The sequence below is a fragment of the Ranitomeya variabilis genome, chromosome 1 (assembly GCF_051348905.1).
Source record: "Ranitomeya variabilis isolate aRanVar5 chromosome 1, aRanVar5.hap1, whole genome shotgun sequence".
Lineage (NCBI taxonomy): Eukaryota > Metazoa > Chordata > Amphibia > Anura > Dendrobatidae > Ranitomeya > Ranitomeya variabilis.
In genome coordinates this window covers 66,096,845-66,117,824 of record NC_135232.1, presented here as the reverse complement: position 1 = coordinate 66,117,824, position 20,980 = coordinate 66,096,845, and the positions used below count along the sequence as shown (strand labels likewise).

Genomic DNA, 20,980 nt, shown 5'->3' with positions numbered 1-20,980 from the left:
CTCTGAGAAATTGAGCTTTAAAGCAACATACAAATTAGTAGTAGAACTGTCCTGACAGGTGACCTTTAAGGATTCAGTATCTGCAGCGTGTTATTTTTTTTAGGCTAGGTTCACACACAATTACAATGCTGTCCGCTAAGCACTACGTCAGGGTTTCTGTCTCAATCCCTGAAAAATTGGATTCCAATGGGAACCTCGACACATCCCGGATGGAGCCATTCACTTAGTGAAGCAAACTGAGCGACTTTGGACATTTTTTCCCATGTGTCCCAGCAGTATTCCTCTTTTTGAGATGTGCTTCTAAAAGTGGTCTGCCATGTTTTTGTGCATGTCTGAAAAAATCTAATACTGTCAGAGCAGAGGCCGGAGAGAGTCCTAAGAGACTCCTTCAGCTTCATTCCAGTGAGTGGCTCCATCCAGGATGTGTTGAGGTTGCCATTACAAAAGAAACCCTGACTAAGGCTACTTTCACACATTAGTTTTTTGCCGTTAGGCAGGATCCGTCAAATTTTTAAAAAATTTTGAGATAGAGAGAAAATTCGGTAATTTCACCTCACATTTACCGTTTGTTAAAACTCCTCTCCTTTCTCAAGAACGGAGGGATTTTTATTTCTGTAGTTTACTACTCTTTGCCTAGGTTACCAACCACCACTGCAGTCTAGAAGGGGCAACTGGTTTCCTGGGCAAGGAGTGCAGCGCTTTTAAAGCTATTGGTCTGGAAGCATGGAATGGAAGCGCTGCTCTGAAGCCGGCTGGACGCTCTCCTGCGCTCCTATAATGTTGCAGAGTGAAATCTACCTTTATGTGCAGCATGGAGGAGAGCACAGGTTGGAGAGCAGAGGCCAGTCATGTCACTGGTCCACACTATTAGGCCATGTTCACACGTTCAGTATTTGGTCATTTTTTTACCTCAGTATTTGTAAGCCAAAACCAGGAGTGGGTGATTACAGAAGTGGTGACGTGTTTCTATTATACTTTTCCGCTGATTGTTCCACTCCTGGTTTGGCTTACACATACTGATGTCAAATACTGAACGTGTGAATGTGGCCTAAATCTTCAGGAGCTCACTCCCTCCTTTTCTTCCCCTTCCGGCAAGAAGAAAGCCAAGAAGTAAAGGAGCGACCAGCACACTCCGGAAGACAGAAGATGAGGAAACCCCCTTAAGATCCTGTTTATTCTGGAACTACTACGCAGTCTACTACGTCTGAGTATCCACGTCCAGTAGGCGTACACTCGCGGAAATGATTTACGTCAGAGCACACGTTGACTCTGTAGGCAACATTATAGCAAATGGCACCATCGGCGTGTACGCCAAATTCCAATTTGCAGGGGGTTTGGACGTAACCCCGACTGAACGTGGGGAAGAACACAATGTAAAAAGGGCCTGAGTTGGTTTTGTTATACCCCTATTAAATATTCTGACATTTTGCAAATCTGAAAAAAAATTAGATAGTTCCCTAAGATTCTAAGATGAGGCTCAGGGAAGGACTCTATTGCAAAGTGAGCAGTGACGGAGATTTCTGCTGTCGTTCGCTGCCTCCAAACTGGGACAAAACATTCTAGGTCAGGTGACTCTTCTGAAACTCATTGCTTGACAGACTCTAGTATAAGAAGGAGACAATATAGATGCTTCCATAGGCACTTAGGATAAGAAAGGTGACTTTAATGTCTATTTAAAAGCCTCTACTTTGCCATTCTCTGACAAGTCGAGTCCGCATGTTGTGGATGTGGCTAGGCCCATACGGCCCATATGCATCTGTGTGCACTCCTCAGAGGGGCAGTGTCTGCTACCATCACTGAAGCTGGCATTGTGAGACCAATGCATGTTGGGACTTTTTCAACAGGGAAGTACCGCTCGTGTACATTGACTAACATCGGTCCGCGTGAGGTCCGTTGCCCGCAGAGAGCACTGACGGAAAATCTGTTCTTTTGAATGTAGCCTAAACTGGAGTACCCAGACAAATGCAAAATGGAAGAACATGGAAGTTCCGCGCAGCTGTTGTGCGGACCACGCGGCCCATGATTGCAGGGTGAACCCCTGAGCCACCCATCTTGTTACTAGTCATAACACAAGATGTCTTGTATCATCTATGGTGGGAAGGATTCAGTCATGGCCGTCTACAGAGAGGTCATTGTGTTGGATGAAATTCAAAATGCGTAACAGGCTCCTTTTTATCTGTTTGTTTACCCGTTCGTTTTTATTATTTATTTGTTTATTTGCCTATTGATTCATCTATTTACAGTATTTAGCTGTTTATTCATTTATTTACTTATTTTAATTGCAGACCAATGAAATCAAGACCTCCAAATACAATGTTTTTACCTTCCTGCCCCTCAACCTCTTTGAGCAGTTCCAGCGAGTGGCCAACGCCTATTTCGTCTTTCTCCTGATCCTGCAGGTGAGTATTTCTTTTAGATATTGTTGGGCTCATTATGGAGCCTAGTGTCCTGACATGTAAGTATGATGGACCCTGCTCCAGTTTTTGGCTGTTGGAAAGCCTCATATTTTAGGGGGCAAACCCTACTGGCTCAAAATTGTGTTATTTTATTTTTGGATTCCTTTGCTCCTTGTCTAAAGAGTGGACGGGTCTTAGCTGGAGGGGATGAGGCTGCTCACGGACTCACAAATCTACTGTCACGTATGCCAAAAATTAGGGTCAATTAAGGTGCAGTCAGACGGCTGTATAAATCGGCTCGAGATCAGACTGCAATGCACGGACTGGCCAGTGGGTCTCCCTACCCAAGTGTGACATCTCCATGTATTTCTATGACGCTGTCACGCTCGGGTGGGTAGACCCACCGGCCAGTCCGTGCATTGTAGTCCTATCTCAGTCCGATTTATATGGCCGATTACTGCGTCCTTATGAAAATCGATGACACCTACCTGCCGTTTTCCATTTATGGGGCACGGGCTTCACAAGAAATCTATAAAGAGTCATTCGCTGGTTAATAAATTTAGGCTGCCATCAGAATTGTGAATGTAGCTGTGGACAAGGGTATACACATGAACCATAGGGCTCCATGGAAAAAAATCACATTGAGCCTCATTCCCTACTAGGAGCTTCATAAATGTTCTATAGCTTTTGTATCATGAATGCCCACCATTCTAATTCCATTACTTTATGTTGAATAATCTATTAATACATTTGTACAGAGGAGTTATTCTCTGACTTGAAGAATAATATGATTCTTTTTGCCTGGAGTCACCACTAGGGGGAGATCATTGTATTTGGATTTGTATCACTGCTCTGTAAATGCAGAGAGCTCCCTCTAGTGTCAGGTGCAGGAAGCTGCTATGACACAGCAAACAGGAAATTACCGATTACTTGTCGTGTGTGGATGTGAGTCATAACTATGCTTTTCAATGTGTAAAAAAAAAATCTATTTTATTTTCCCTTCTCAGTTCATTCCTCAAGTGTCTTCCCTGTCATGGTTTACTACCGTAGTCCCATTGGTATTGGTGCTCACCGTGTCCGCAGTAAAAGATGCCATGGATGATTTTGTAAGATTCTAGTCTTATCTTATTTAGTGCAAACTGTAATGTGATTTGCCAGTTTTCTATATTAACCTAATAGTCCCTAGGTTAATGTTAACTGTTACAATCCCAATCCCCAATAAATAAAATGTCAGTTTTGGAATAATCTGATATCTAACCCTCCATATTGTACGATTTGTTACAATTTCTGTTAATTAATATTAAGATCTAGGGAGATAGTTTCATAAAATGTGGTTTATTTCCTAGACTTCTATGTGTTTTCCCCTGGATTTCTGTATAATTTTATTTTATTGTTTCAGTATCGACACAAAAGTGACAACCATGTCAATAATCGGACAGTCCAGGTACTTAGTAAAGGAGGGTAAGTGGTCAGCAGTTTTTGGCAGCCTTGTAACTTTAGCACTTGTTTAGCACTGTATATAATAATATACTACTCAGCATGCACTGCCAACTGTTCATTTAAAGAGGACCTGTCTCTAGGTGATAAGTGGCCAGTTTTGCTTTTATTGTATTCCCATTGCTCCACTGAGTATTCTGATTTTTTTTTTTTTTTAAATCCGCCATACGGATCCAGAGATATGGTAATAATGCGGAGCAGCCTAAAGCCACGCCCCAGAGGATCCTGTAAGCACCGCCCCCACGGAAAAGAATATAAAAATTAGCACTAAATAAAAAGACTGATATCTCTTGAACCATATGGTGGATTTAGAAAAAATTAAAAATGTAATAATCAGGGGAGCAGTGGGAATAAAATAAGAGCAAAAATGGCCATTCTGACTTGGTGATAATTCCTCTTTAAAGCAGATCCTACAACTCAGTACATAGAAAAAACTTGAATAATAAAATACACTTACTACTGATATCGTCGGTGATATAGTGAATTGTAGATCCTACCATTTACAAGTAGAATCTTAAAAGATAAATAAATGGATGAAAATTTTATAGCAAATCTGATTATAAGTGAACCAGGATAATGAGATGCATATAGATAAATATCAAAGAAATGATGAGGAATCCAGCTCAACGAGATAGTGGAAAAAAGCTTGTCTTTATTCACTTGGAAAATGTGTTCAGTGGAGGATAAAAACGTCAGCAATTACAGAGAATAAAATGCTATATCAACGCGTTTCTGGTGATCAAGCACCCTTAGTCATGAGTAAGAAAAGGCTTTTTTCACTATCTCATTGAGCTGGATTCCTCATCATTTCTTTGATTCTTCTACGCCCTGACACAGCGGTTCCGCGCTCCGAGTCTCCAAGGATGTCGACTATGGTGAGCTGGACTTTGTTTGATTATAGATAAATATACAGATTTAAAGATTTAATTACTTAGATTGTCATTAAAGGTATAGTTTGCTGAAGATCCAAAAATGCTGTGGATAGCGTGTTGCTAAGAGGAAGGGGAAGGTCCCTCCGTACTCAAATTCACGGGACACATGTCCTTGAGCAAAACGATCGCCGATAGCATTATAAACATCTCTGCCAACGGACCCTGCACAGTATAACTACATTGCCTGCTCAAATTACTTCTAAGGTCCTTCACTATATCACCAACGAAAATGTTAGTAAGTATACCAAATATTTACAGATCTAAACTGCATATATCCCCACATTATAAATACAAATCTGTTTAATCAGTGGGAAATTTTAAATCCTATGAGGAAGAGCATCCCTGAGCAACACGCTAGCCACAGCATTTTTGGATCTTCGGCAAACTATACCTGTAATGACAAATTAAGTAAGTAAATCTGTATATTTATCTATATGCATGCATCTCATTATCCTGGTTCACTTATAATCAGATTTGCTATCAAATTTGAATCCATTTATTTATTTTTTAAGATTCTACTTGTAAATGGTACCAGATTAGGATCTACAATTCACTATATCACCGACGATATCAGCAGTAAGTGTATTTTATTATTCAGGTTTTTTCTATGTACTGTTCCATATATAAATAGCACAGCGAATACTATCCATACTAGCAAGCATACTATACAGTTAACAGGCATACACAGAACTTGATATGTTCGCCAGCAGCTCTCTACATAGAGGATTTCTCCTCCATTGGAATTTTTTTTGGAGCGCCAGTGTTTGTTCTTACATAAAAAAAAAAAAGATCCTAAAACTCAGCCTTAATTGAGTCCTATATGATGAAGTTAAAAAAATTCCTGTTGCCAGCGCCTGTAGCTCATTTCAAGGTACTTCATATACGGCTTTAACTCACAGTTCAGACACTACACCCGCCAGTCCTCCTTGACTAGTTCCCGGGGGTGTCCGTACGCCGTATTGATGTCTCTACTCATATAGCGCACACCACATTGGTTCGCAGTCTCTAAACCCTCCGGACCTCACTTCGTCCAGTTATCGTGGGAGACCACACAGTTCATTACAGACCCTCGTCAGTGTACACAGTTCTCCAACTCTGAGTTACCTTCCTGGAGCTCCTGCTCCACACGCTGACTCGTTGTCAGTCCACACTCCTGGGAAGCAGCCTAACGGGGATCACTGTCCTTGCGACCAGGGCACTCACGACAGTCCAGACCCTCCGAAGGTCGGTAGTTTCCCAACACAGTAGCCATCACTGACTCTGCACATTCGGCCTTTCCGTGCGCTATTCAGGGATCCGGTCCACGCACAGGACCTCCCAACACACAGGCATTCAGGTCCACGGCCTCTCAGTGCGCTATACAGGGATCCAATCCTACTCCCAGGATCTCCCAACACACACGCCTTCAGGTCCACGGCCTCTCTGTGCTATTCAGGGACTCCCTCTGCGACACATACCGGCCATTTACAATAATGCCAGTCACTAACTCATTATCACCATTACATTTACGCCTCCATGCGTATCCTGAGGAGCATATACAGTGCCCCCTAGCTGCAGCATGGGTCACTGCATCACGGGTTGTACATAAGGGGTACAATTAATTGCTACTTATGCTACATATATTAATGACAACAGTACAGTGTATTTAAAGGGATTGTTCAATACAGGACAACCCCAGCTTAATCAATTCAGGATTCCACAAATAGAAACAACCTATACTGATTTCCAGCAGGGACGCTATTCCAACGATGTTGGTGTTGCTGTTGTCCCGGCTGTGTCATTGTTGCAGCCACTTGTCCGCTGCGGCTCAACAATATACCATCAGCTAGGTCTGCTATGACCATGGCCGCTCATAGGTTGTAGCCTGCATGTGACACAACAAATCACGGCACTCTCCGGGAACATCGCTGTGACAGCACAGCTGCAGGAGGTGATTATTTACTGATTTTACCCCACATGGGGTCCTGAATTGATAAAACTGAGGTTGTCCAATAGTGAAATACTAGTAATAGGTAATAGGTGTACATATCCCTAAAGGCTGAGTCTGCAGTACAAAAATATACAGATTTGTCATTCTGATGCAGCGCTGAACAGTGCAACTCCATCAAACTATTTATAAGAGAAGACGTGACCCAAGTTTAATAAATTCCCTTTATTTTTTTTTATTTGCGTTGCTTGCAGTTTTTTATTATTCTATTCCTGATTACTTTATGCATATGTACAGCAGAAGTAAAGCAGCCGACAACAGTGTAAAGCATTGGGGATGGCACACCATCAGCCTGAGCAGCTGATTGGAAAGGAGAAGGGTTTCAGGCTACCTCTGACTCCACTTGACAATGCAGCAAAGCAGTAGTCACTGTTCAGACCTGTGCAGTAAAGTACGCCTTATTTAAACCCTCCTTAGCCCCACAGTCTTGGGGTACAAGTCTGCAGTCACTCTATGAAGGCAGACCTGTGAGTCCTCACAGCAACCCCAGTTCATGCTGTCAGGATCCTATGGTAGTGGCATGTATGACCTCAAGTGTTCGATATGCATACATTCAGCCACATTATTAATAGACCTGCCAAGCCTTTCTTAATTCACTTATATTGAGTAAGGCCATGCTCGTCTAGCCACCACGTCACCAAATCGCATACTTTTAGTGATGCGCTCGCCTGCTCCTGGTAGAATCCTGACAGCGTGCACTGGGCGAGCAGTGAGGACTCACAGGTCTGCAGTCATATAATGTGACTGCAGACTTGTAACCCAAGACTGGACAACCCCTAAATAAATCTATTACAGGATACAGTAAAAGTTCTCTGGTTAGTGAATCCTCATTGTGACACTACTAGTTATATATAGAAGTAATAAATAATCTAATAGTGCAAAAAACCCACTGGATCTGAAAAGTCTCAGTCGAGTAAGAACGGTGCGGTGATGGTGCGGTGATGGTGCGGAGCTCCGCTCATCAGGGGATTGATGCTTTGGATATTTCATGTCACTCAATTAGTGATTTCTTCAGGTTTACAAGTGAAAAATGGATGAAAGTACAAGTGGGCGACATCATAAAACTGGAAAACAACAACTTTGTGACGGTAAGTTTGATACTTTACATTCATTCATGGTCATCATTCATGTGGAATAACCGGAAACATTCCTTATTTGTAAATAAAGCAGAATAATTAAACAAACGGTTTAAACAAAATTAATTAACATTCTCCTCCTACACTTATTGCCAGTTGTTGCTCATTCTAGCAGCCATATGTAACGCTGTGTGTCCCTACCCTGAATCATTCGCCTCTCTCTCTCCACCTCTCACGCTGAGGAAGCAGTGACGTGTCCGTGTCAAAACTTTTGTCAATGTCCCAATACAAATGTTTACACTCACTAACAGTTTTCTGCTAAAATAAGAATATCCTAGCCATATCCTAACATGAAAGTTTAACTTTTTTGTTCCAGCCTTTATCCATAACTCCATTTCATAGTTTTGATGATTTCTTCAAAACAAGTTCAGCTCCGTCTTACGTTATGTGGGAAAGTGATTTTTGCTGTAGATATCAATACTATGGTATTCTATAAACGATTGCAACTTCAAGCTAATAAATATAGTAGAAAGTGAAAAAAAAATGTTTTGAAGAAAACAAAAAATATCTAAAAGTTTACCAACTTATCTCCCTTTAAAAATAAAGAAAAGAAATACACATAATTGGTATTGTTGCACTCCTTCATGTCCGATCTATCAAAATATAAAACAAAACACAATAGTTAAACAGAAAAGAGAAAAAAATCAAAACGTCAGAATTACAGTTTTCGGCCATAGTGGTATCAATAAAAATGTCAACTCTGTGAACAAAGAATACGCCTTCACAAAGCCTCATCGACCAAAACTTAAAAATGTTACAAGTGAAATTGTTTTTATTTCACAATTTTTTTTAGTTTTTTTTTCAGTACTATACATGTTTGGCATTTGCATAATCATTCTGATCTGGAGAATCATATTTCTAGGTCAGTTTTACTATATAGGGAACATGGTGAATAAAACCCCCAAAAAATAATTGCAAAATTGCACTTTTTTTTGGCTTTATTGCCACACTTGGAATTTTTTGCCTGCTTTCCAGTACATCATATGATTAAAATGAATGGTGTCTATCAAAAGTAAAAGAAGAAGATGAAAAAACAAAATTGCAAAAAAATGGAAAATCACCCCATCAAGAAGGGGTTAATTACTATATAACCACATGCTAGCAACAAAACTTGTGAGTTTTCTCACTCTAGAGTCCGGATTGTCTCAGCATTAAATTGCAGATTGCAATATTATCATATTGGATAATTAAAATTATAATATCATGTTGAATAATTAATACCCGATGCCTGACATTTTAATGTCACATTTTATGATCAATATGCAGTATATTGATATGGCTGCACTTACATAATTTATCATTACTCTGTATTTCTGATCCCATATATATAATCTTTTTACAGTATATCCCCCTATTGTTTGTTCCTCCTTTGTTCTCATGACTTATGGTTTGGTACGCGATATCTTAATGTAATTTATTTTTTTAATACATTTCTTCTTTTGCTTCACTTTTGTGGTTTATGGTTACTCCATTTTTTCTTTCTGCTAGCAATGATCAGGAGTACTACACTTTCGTATATTCCTTCTATTATGAGGGAACTGCATTACCCTGACTAACTTTCCGAGCCTATAGATTCATTATGTGCATCTTAAATATTTGGTTAATCTAATATATAAAGCTGAATGTGTGTATGTGTGTCTGTATGTCCGGGATTGGCATCTGAACCGTCGCAGCTACAGCCACAAAATTTTGCACAGTCACACGTCTGGACCCCGAGAGCGTCATAGGCTATGTTGTGAGGTGAAATTTTAACCTCGCGCTTTCCAATTCACCAAACAATTTTGCCCCTATCTACATAATGGGTAAAAAGTGAAAGGAAAAGTGTTGGAGGCAAATTAACAGCTGCCAGATGTGAACAAGGGGGACTTAAAGAATGAGAGCGATGGCGCCAAAGAGTATATACTGTACAGTTGCTAAGGTGGGGCCCCGACATGGGATAATCACCACACCACCACGGGGATATGAACACACACACAAAATGCGCCACACACTACCACGTGCTCGAACACATATACCACCCTCAGCGCACATTTCACCACACATACACCAACCTCGCCACATACAAGTTGAAACACAAAAGTCGCCGCTCAAAACTCGCCACGCGCAAAACTCTCCACATGCAAAACTCTCCACACGTGCAAAACTCACCTCATGGAAAACTCGCCACACGCAAAACTTGCACACGCGGAAAAATTGCCACATGCACAAAAGTTGCAACACATGCAAAAGTTGCCTCACACAAAACTTGCACATACTCAAAAGGCACCACACATAAAACTCGCCACGCGCAAAACTCGCCATGCGCAAAACTTGCTGCACACAACTTGCTACACTAACCTGTCACATGCAACTCGACACACAAAAAGTTGCTACACGCATGTCGCCACACAAAACTCATCTCACAAAAGCTACATGCATGTCGCCACACGCAACTCAACACACACAACTTGACACACAAAACTCGCTCTAAAACACACACAAGTCTGGTATTATCCTTCCAAAATAAAAATCTGATTAATAAGCTGACAAACTACAAGAGCAACAAATGTACCATATAGGAATCCGGCAGCTGTCAGTCACATGACATATTATGTGTATGTGTGAGCTAATATATACTGCCAGGGGGTGGGCTTACTGTTGGCTGGAGATTTATCAGGCTGCCAATTTAGCTTACAAATACTGAGGTAAAAATACTGACCAAATAACGTGTGAACGAGGTCTAATACAGGAGGAGATGACATACAGATATATACTATATACAGGAGGAGATGACACACAGGTATATACTATTTACAGGGGAGATGACACACAGGTATATACTATATACAGGAGGAGATGACACACAGATATATACTATATACAGGAGAGATGACACACAGGTATATACTATATAGAGGAGGAGATGACACACAGGTACATACTACATACAGGAGGAGATGACACACAGGTATATACTATATACAGGAGCAGATTACCTACAGGTATATAGTATATACATGAGGAGATGACATACAGGTATATGCTATGTATAGGAGGAGATGACATACAGGTATATACTATATACAGGAGGAGATGACACACAGATATATACTATATATAGGTGAGATGACACACAGGTATATACTATACACAGGAGGAGATTACATACAGGTATATACTATATATAGGGGAGATGACACACAGCAGGTATATACTATATACAGGGGAGATGACATACAGGTATATACTATATACAGGAGATGACATACAGGTGTATACTATATATAAGGGAGATGACAAACATGTATATACTGAGGTGAAAATGAGAGGTGTGAGGTGAAAATGAAAAGGTGTGAGTGCAAAATGAGAGGAGTGAGGGAAAATAGTGGAGCGATCGGAAAATGACAGATGTGAGGTCGAAATGACAAGTGTTAGGGGGGAATGAGAGGAGTGAGGGGGAAAATAAGAGGCGTGAGGGGGAAAATGAGAGGTGTGAGGGAGAAAATGAGAGATGTGAGGGGGAAAATGAAAGATGTGATGGGGAAAATGAGAGGCGTGATGGGAAAATAAGAGAAGTGAGGTGCTATAACTAACCACAGATATTTACTATGCCTAGGCAACGCTGGGCTCTTCAGCTAGCTTAGATTTACAATCTCCATGCTTTTCTCATGGTCAACTTTATGTGGCCTGTTCAAGAGTTGGAACAGCCAAAAATCTGTTTGTCTTTGCACCTGAAGGAAAAACTAAGAATGTCGTTTATCAAAAGGCTCTCGATTAAGTAGTAGAAGATTACTTCACATTACTTGGCCAATTTAGTTAAATCTGTGTGGAATATCTCTGGTGTTGAAATATATGTTGTAAAATGCTTCTATTAGTTTAGTTTTTGCCTTTTAATAATTACATTTCTATCGATTTGTTTTGTGTTTTTTTTGTGCAGAATAAATTTTTGTAAACACATTCTATTTTGCTAACAGCAGTTATTACCCCGGGCGAAGCCGGGTAGTACAGCTAGTATATATATATATATATATATATATATATATATATATATATATATATATATATATATATACACAGTACAGACTATAGTTCCGAGCCTATAGATTCATTATGTGCATCTTAAATATTTGGTTAATATATATATATATATATATATATATATATATATATATATATATATACAGTACAGACTAAAAGTTTGGACACACCTCCTCATTTAAAGATTTTTCTGTATTTTCATGACTATGAAAATTGTACATTCACACTGAAGGCATCAAAACTATGAATTAACACATGTGGAATTATGTACTTGTCACGGGAGACCTAGGTATGAAAGAGCAATAACCTGGGCCCCTGCGATTTCCCTCAGACTAGGGAAACCCTGACTGTCCCTCTCCCAGAGTTTACACTGATGGTGTGCATGTCTGGGCCTCCACCCTCGCCTTATCTCCTGTTTCAACCCTAGGCTGAAACCACCACCCACCACCCAGTAAAGAGACCACACTCCAATACCCACAGTTAGCACAGACAAGGATAACGGAAAAATAAGCACCACGCCGCAGTCACTTAGGAATACACTATAAATGCAAAGGGCAAAACAAATACAAATATGGGAAGGAGCAAATAAGACAAAGGGAAATACACCACCAGCAACGATACTCCAACTACTAGCTCACCACTCCAGACCGAGATAACCACGCACAAGACAGAAGCTATAATCGGCGACGCCCAATGTTCAGGAGAACTATTTAAAGGCAGTGGGCATGGCCCAGCTTCCAATCCGAGCACCAGGTAAATTAACCCCGGACCAGCTAGATAAAATCTAGCCGACGCCAATGAGCGCATAGTGGACAAAAGCGGAATTACCGCTGTCTGTCGGACGACCTGGTCTGGACAGCGTCCGACATGACAATACTTGACAAAAAAGTGTGAAACAACTGAAATTATGTCTTATATTCTAGGTTCTTCAAAGTAGCCACCTTTTGCTTTGATGACTGCTTCGCACACTCTTGGCATTCTCTTGATGAGCTTCAAGAGGTAGTCACCGGGAATGGTCTTCCAACAATTTTGAAGGAGTTCCCAGTAATGCTTAGCACTTGTTGGCCCTTTTGCCTTCACTCTGCGGTCCAATTTTGGAATGTTGCCACCTTTCCAAAATTTGTGGCCTCCTGCCATAGTTTTTAATTTCATTTAAATGTCGACGGATAGTTCGCGCTGACACTGATGCACCCCGAGCCTGCAGGACAGCTTGATTGGGGCTGCTTATCTACCTTCAGGACTATCCTGCGTTGCAACCTTTCAGCAATTTTTCTCTGCCGTTCATGTCCAGGGAGATTAGCTACAGTGCCATTAGTTGTAAACTTCTTGATTATGTTACCCACCGTGGACAAAGGAACATCAAGATCTCTGGAGATGGACTTGTAATCTTGAGATTGTTGATATTTTTCATTAATATTGGCTCTGAAGTCCTCAGACAATTAATCTCCTCGTTGTGTTCTCCAAGCTTAGTTTGGCACACAGACACACAGTGCAAGGATTGAGTCAACTTCTTCCCTTTTTATCTGATTTCAGGTGTGATTTTCATATTGCCCACACCTGCTACTTGCCACAGGCGAGTTTGAACGAGCATCACATGTTTGAAACAAAGTTATTTACCCACAATTTTGGAAAGGTGCAAACAATTTTGTCCCGCCCAATTTTTGAGTTTTGTGTTAAATTATGTCCAATTTGCCTTATTTTCTCTGTTTTATTCTGTGTTGTTCCAATAAACACAAAGGAAATAAACATGTTCGTCCTCATGTTTTGTGGACCTGAAGTATGTTTGTACAAAATTTGATGCGACTTTGAAAAAACTTGCAAATAGTGAATCGTCCGCAAAATATCTGAATTACAAAAATCACATCAGTGATGGCGAACAAACAGAAAAGCATGCAAAAACTAAAGTAGAGAATAGAAGTAGAAATCAGACTTAAAAAAAAAAAAAAAAAATAGCCCCAAAACAGAAAAACTAGACAAAAAATAGCCACAAATACAAAAGATTGCAGAATTGATATACTGTTGATATTGCAAAAAAATGATGCAGCCAAAATGCGTAAAAAATTGCAATGTAGACAACACCACAATAAAAATATAAAATACAACAAAATGTCCCTTTACCTCTTCCACGTCCATTTATCTGAGATCTGAAATATGTTTAGCTAATAGCTGATTGGGATTGCTGCCTTTCCTGCCCCGGGCCGGTCCTGTCTGTCTTCATTTTATAGATTGAGATTTCTGATGGTGACCAGTCCATCCCAATAGAGATAAGAGCGTTTCCTCTGTTATGTCACGTCCATTGTTCTAGTACAAAGAGATATCACTGCTCTCTTGTGTTTAGGCAGATCTGCTGTTACTTTCTAGCAGCGAACCCAACAGCCTGATATACGTCGAGACGGCCGAGCTGGACGGGTAAGTGATTCTATCTCACAATGCACAGCTCAGAAATATAATGGTTGTTAGAAAAATAACTACATTTTCATGTATAGGGGGCAGTATTATAGTAATTATATTCTTGTACATAGGAGCAGTATTATAGCAGTTATATTCCTGCACATAGGAGCAGTATTATCGTAGTTATTTTATTGTACATAGGGACCTTTTTATAGTAGTTAGTTTATTGTATATAGGGGCAGTATTATAGTACATATTTTTATTGTATATAGAGGGAGTATTATAGTTTTTATTTTATTGTACATAGGGGCAGTATTATAGTAGTTTTTATTGCTTGAAGTCACGTTATTGTTCTAAATTAAATGGGTTTTTTGTCCCCAGGTGCCGTTTTTTATTTAAAAAATAAACAATTTTTTACTCAACCTCCTGAGATCCTGGCACTGAGTCTCTTTTATTGCTTTATGTCTGTTATTGTCTGCAGTGAGGTCACATCAACAGCGCTGCAGCCAATCGTGGAGCTCAGCAGCGCGGCTTGCGTTGAGAATCCCTTAATGTCTTTGTATTGACCCCATGGGCACCTAATTTTATGTAACTTCTTTCAGGGAGACCAATCTGAAGGTGAAGCAGGCTCTTACCATAACAGGAGACCTTGGAGAGAACCTGACAGATCTCTCGCAGTTTGATGGTATGCCAGATATGTGTTTTAGCCTAGGGCCACAAATTTACTATGTAGAGTCACATGGAGACTTTCTGTCCTGTCCACAGATGTAGACATACATTTTATTACACCCCACTGTAAAAAGGGAGAACTTCCCAAATCAACAGGCAAGCAGCTCTGTTGTCTGTAACACATGGCCCACTCTTCCGCCTGGCCATAGAACTATACTTTCATGGTTATCTATGGTAGTTACCATATTTCTAATGTTTTAACTGTCAATATCGGGCAAAAGATCAACTTATCTAAGAAAAATCTTATTATTTTTCAATTTGTTCTTCTAGGTGAAATTGCATGTGAGGCCCCCAATAACAGACTGGACACTTTCACTGGGACCCTGACCTACCAGAGAGAAAAATATGCCCTGGACAATGGCAAGATCTTACTGCGGGGCTGCACTCTTAGGAACACAGAGTGGTGCTTTGGGATGGTCATCTTTGCAGGTCAGTTGATGTACAAGTTTCCCCCTGGTGGGTTTCCTAGGAAAAGACATACGTTAATTGACCTAATTTCTTAATTTTAGGACCTGACACAAAACTGATGCAGAACAGTGGTCGGACAACCCTAAAAAGGACCAGCATTGACCGGCTTATGAACATCCTTGTCCTTTGGGTACGTCACTTATAACAAGGTGCTCCGATACATCTCATTACTGGAGGAGAGAGAAATGGATATGTATGGACGTGTATTTTCACTTATTCCATCAGAACAAATTTAAGCCTACTGGACCCATTGCAAAAAATATTGACCCCCCACATGTTTTTCTTTAAACCAGAAGTTGGAAAGTTATAAAACATGTAATTTATATCTATGTATAAAATGACCTAATTTATTATAACGAAGGACAAACCTTTACATTTCTTCTCTCGATTTTTTCGACAGATCTTTGGGTTTCTGGCGGTTATGTGCATTATTCTTGCTATTGGGAATGGAATTTGGGAAAGCAAACAAGGCTATTACTTCCAAGTGTACCTGCCATGGCCAAAAGACGTCAACAACGCAGCCTTCTCCGGGTTCCTCATGTTTTGGTCATATGTCATTATCCTCAATACTGTGGTTCCCATCTCACTTTACGTCAGGTAGGACTTTTGTCTACTAATCTACGACCCTTAGAAAATAAATGAAGATGATCTCGTATATCTCTGATGGTTGAGGAGCAATGTTGGGTTGAGTTTCTTTGGGATTCAGGAGCCCATCTGGAAATAATTTGGTTTTCTCTTGACTTAAGACCGTTTGTTATACAAAATAAATCTTGAAAGCTTCAAATTGCTCTGTTTTGGCCAATTTATGGTTAGCTCTATTTTTTTTTTCTAATGCCTCCTTTCGCTGTCATGTCTCCTTGTGCAGCTGCCGATTCAAAGCTTGGTGAAGTTGTTTTCTTGGAGTTATTTTGCAGTAGGGTTTAGTTAAACAAAAAAAAAATCCACCATTTGCATCTTATCGTCTCTGTGTTGATTTTTTGTTGGCTGCAGAATCCAGAGTTAACTGAGAATCCATCGCTGAGCTCATTCTGACAATCCGAAGGGAGAGTTTGTAACTCCCTTTTATTTATCTTTTTAGATCCTTTCAGCTGATTTATGGACACTGACCACATCAAAAGTTGAATATGCAGAGAAACAAAGATCCTCTAAAAGCCAAACTGTTCAAAGTGTTTAATGAAACACAATGGCACAAATTATTTTATAGCCAAAATACATGTATTTAAGTGAAAAAAAAGGCACCAAAAGTGGACCTCTCTTTTACTACCTCCCGACCAGCCACAGATCATAAAAGTCTGGGCGGTCCAGGATCTACGCTGCACTGTATAGAAGAGTAGGTGCACACAATTGCCTGAGCAGGGAGCTGGCTGTTTGACACAGCTGAGATCCCCATAAAGAAATGACAGAAAAACGACTGGCACATCCAAACTAGCATGAATAATAATAATAATTATAATCTTTATTTATATAGCGCCAACATATTCCGCAGCGCTTTACAGTTTAACAGTTTCAAACACAACAGTCATAGGTAACAATGTTAACAATACAGTAATAAAGCAAAATAAGACAAAATAAAGGTACCTTCACACGAAACGACATTATAACGATATCGCTAGCAATCCGTGACGTTGCAGCGTCCTCGCTAGCGATATCGTTTCGTTTGACACGCAGCAGCGATCAGGATCCTGCTGTGATGTCGCTGGTCGCTGAATAAAGTCCAGAACTTTATTTGGTCGTCCGATCGCTGTGTATCGTTGTGTTTGAAAGCAAAAGCAACGATACCAGCGATATTTTACACTGGTAACCAGGGTAAACATCGGGTTACTAAGCGCAGGGCCGCGCTTAGTTACCCGATGTTTACCCTGGTTACTAGCGTAAAATGTAAAAAAAACAAACAGCACATACTCACATTGCGTCCCCTGCAGTCTGCTTCCTCCTCTGACTCAGCGCCGCAAAGTGAAAGTGAAAGCAGCACAGCGGTGACGTCACCGCTCTGCTCTCACTGTACGGCGCTCAGTCAGTCAGGAAGTGGACGCAGGGGGACGTGAATGTAAGTATGTGCTGTTTGTTTTTTTTACTTTTACGCTGGTAACCAGGGTAAACATCGGGTTACTAAGCGCGGCCCTGCGCTTAGTTACCCGATGTTTACCCTGGTTACCAGGGGACCTCGGCATAGTTGATCGCTGGAGAGCGGTCTGTGTGACAGCTCTCCAGCGACCAAACAGCGACGCTGCAGCGATCGACATCGTTGTCGCTATCGCTGCAGCGTCGCTTCGTGTGAAGGTACCTTAAGACGACCCTGCTCGTGAGAGCTTACAATCTACAATGCGGTGGGGAGATACAAAGTACAGGTGTGTATTTACAATGGTGTATTTACAATGATGGTCCAGCCATCATCAGGGGGTGGGGGGTAGATGGAGATAGTGAATGGGCTACACACACACACAAACATAAAATGACTGATTAGGGAACGTGATAGGCCGCTCTGAACAAATGAGTTTTGAGCGAGCGCCTAAAACTATGCAAGTTGTGGATGGTCCTAATATCTTGGGGTAGAGCATTCCAGAGGATTGGCGCAGCACGGGAGAAGTCTTGGAGTCGGGAGTGGGAGGTACGGATTAGTGCAGAGGATAGTCGAAAGTCGTTTGCAGAGCGCAGCGGTCGGCTAGGCCGATAGACAGAAATGAGGGAGGAGATGTAAGGGGGTGCCGCACTGTGGAGAGCTTTGTGGGTGAGAACAAGTACTTTGAATTGTATCCTGTAATGAATGGGCAGCCAGTGTAATGACTGGCGAAGAGCGGACACGTCCGAGTAACGATTAGCCAGATGGACGACCCTGGCTGCTGCATTAAGGATAGACTGGAGAGGGGAAAGTCGCGTGAGGGGGAGGCCAATTAATAGAGAGTTGCAGTAGTCCAGACGGGAGTGGATTAGGGCGACAGTGAGAGCTTTTGTTGTCTCCATGGTGAGAAAAGGGCGTATTCTAGAGATGTTCTTTAGGTGTAAGCGGCACAAGCGGGCAAGAGATTGTATGTGGGAGGTGAAGGAGAGATCGGAGTCAAACATAACACCCAGACAGCGTGCCTGCTGCCGGGGTGTTATTATGGTGCCACCCACGGAGAGGGAAATGTCAGATTTAGGGAGGCTAGTAGAAGGCGGGAGCAGAAGAAGTTCAGTTTTGGAGAGGTTGAGTTTCAGATAGAGAGCGGACATGATGTTAGAGACTGCAGACAGTCAGTGGCGTTCTGTAGTACAGCGGGGGTAAGGTCAGGGGCTGACGTGTATAGTTGTGTGTCATCAGCATAAAGATGGTACTGAAAGCCAAATCTGCTGATGGTCTGTCCAATTGGGGCCGTGTAGAGGGAGAAGAGAAGGGGGCCAAGGACTGAGCCCTGAGGTACCCCGAAAGTGAGAGGAAGAGGAGATGAAGTGGAGCCGGAGAACAGAACACTGAAGGAGCGTTCAGAAAGATAGGAGGAGAACCAGGAGAGAGCAGTGTCCTTAATGCCTAGTGACTGGAGCCTAGAGAGTAGGAGAGGGTGGTCAACAGTGTCGAAAGCTGCAGAAAGATCGAGGAGAATGAGCAGAGTGGTTTCCGTTACATTTTGCTGTCAGAAGGTCATTGGTCACCTTGATGAGTGCAGTTTCTGTTGAATGTAGGGGGCGGAACCCAGACTGTGAAGGGTCTAGGAGGGAATGAGTGGAGAGGTAACGGGTAAGGCGGGAGTAGACTAGGCGCTCCAGGAGTTTTGAGATGAAGGGGAGATTGGAGACCGGTCTGTAGTTGTTTGTGCAGGATGGGTCGAGGGTGGGTTTTTTTAGTAATGGAGTATTGATAGAGTGTTTGAAGGAGGAGGGGAAAATGCCAGAGGAGAGGGAGAGATTAAAGATTGTAGTTAAGTGAGTTGTGACGACTGGAGAGAGAGACTGGAGGAGGTGTGAGGGAATGGGGTCAATGGTGCATGTAGTTGGACGAGAAGAGGAGAGGAGCTTGGAGACTTCTTCTTCTGTGATGGGATCGAATGTGGAGAGTGAGCCAGGGGAGATGCAGGGAGGGATGGGCGTCATGGCACTTGGTGTCTGGGAGCGGATTTCCTGACGGATATTGTCTATTTTCTCTATAAAGTGGGAGGCCAGGTCATCAGCACAAATGTCTGTGAATAGGTGCAAACCAGGAGCAGCTACCTCCATATATAATATACAAAAAAAGGGTTGCACTCTATTGTGCCAAAACACGTCAAATATGAAATACATGAAATATGAATAGCAAAATGGCTTTTTGAACATTAGGAAAAAAAATTTGAGATGCTTAGCACAGAATTTGGCCAAATAATGTGAGCCCATCAACCATTGTCAAGGTGGTCTCGTTAAACTGATAGGTACCTGACCTCCCTGTCCAAATGTGAACACTTACCGAAGGCTGATGTCTGTATGCTTGGGTGAATATGGACACTTCTCTCAGCAAAGCCTACATATGGGTTGGCCGGAACCAAGTGTGATTAGATGTAATTAAAAACCACATGGTGACGGGAGGAGTGCTCAGTCAGTAAGCTAACATAGAAATGACAGAAAAACGACTGGCACATCCAAACTAGTGTGAATAGGTGCATACCAGGAGCAGCTACCTCCATATATAATACTAGATGGTGGCCCGATTCTAACGCATCGGGTATTCTAGAATATGTATGCGTAGTATATTGCACAGCCACGCAGTACATTGAGCAGCCCACGTAGTACATTGCGCAGCAACACAGTACATTGCGCAGCCCACGCAGTACATTGCACAGCCCACGCAGTACATTGTATGTCCACGTAGTATATTGCCCAGTCACGTAGTATTTTGCCCAGTCACGTAGTATAATGCTTCATGCAGTTATGGCCCCATAGATGCCCCATATAATGCTCCATGCAGTTCTTTATGGCCCCATAGATGCCCCATATAATGCTCCATGCAGTTATGGCCCCATAGATGCCCCATATAATGCTCCATGCAGTTATGGCCCCATAGATGCCCCATATAATGCTCCATGCAGTTCTTTATGGCCCCATAGATGCCCCATATAATGCCCCATATATTGCTCCATGCAGTTATGGCCCCATAGATGCTCTATGTAATGCTCCATGCAGTTATGGCCCCATAGATGGCCCATATATTGCTCCATGCAGTTATGGCCCCATAGATGCCCCATATAATGCTCCATGCAGTTCTTTATGGCCCCATAGACGCTCCATACAGCATTGTGCCACATGTAATGTTGCTGCTGAGGCAATAAAAACAAAATACTACACACTCACCTCTCGTCGCTGCTCCTCAGCATCCCGCCTCTCCGCACTGACTGTTCAGGCAGAGGGCGGCGCAGTTATATACTGCGTGGGCTGTGCTATATACTATGTGCCCTGTGTTATATACTGCGTGGCCTGTGTTATATA

At 41.8% G+C, this 20,980-nt stretch overlaps 1 protein-coding gene across 2 annotated transcripts in view; it reads left to right on the top strand.

Moving 5' to 3' along the window:
- Positions 1-20,980, top strand: part of LOC143805334 (phospholipid-transporting ATPase ID-like) — a 159,292-nt gene that overhangs the window by 100,502 nt on the left and 37,810 nt on the right. For both annotated transcript variants that reach the window (XM_077284563.1, XM_077284572.1), the window contains exons 4-12: positions 2,286-2,399; positions 3,404-3,502; positions 3,796-3,857; positions 7,828-7,900; positions 14,304-14,374; positions 14,959-15,041; positions 15,356-15,514; positions 15,595-15,683; positions 15,954-16,150. In XM_077284563.1, coding sequence (XP_077140678.1) covers positions 2,286-2,399; positions 3,404-3,502; positions 3,796-3,857; positions 7,828-7,900; positions 14,304-14,374; positions 14,959-15,041; positions 15,356-15,514; positions 15,595-15,683; positions 15,954-16,150 — 947 coding nt within the window. The remainder of the gene's footprint in view (positions 1-2,285; positions 2,400-3,403; positions 3,503-3,795; positions 3,858-7,827; positions 7,901-14,303; positions 14,375-14,958; positions 15,042-15,355; positions 15,515-15,594; positions 15,684-15,953; positions 16,151-20,980) is intronic.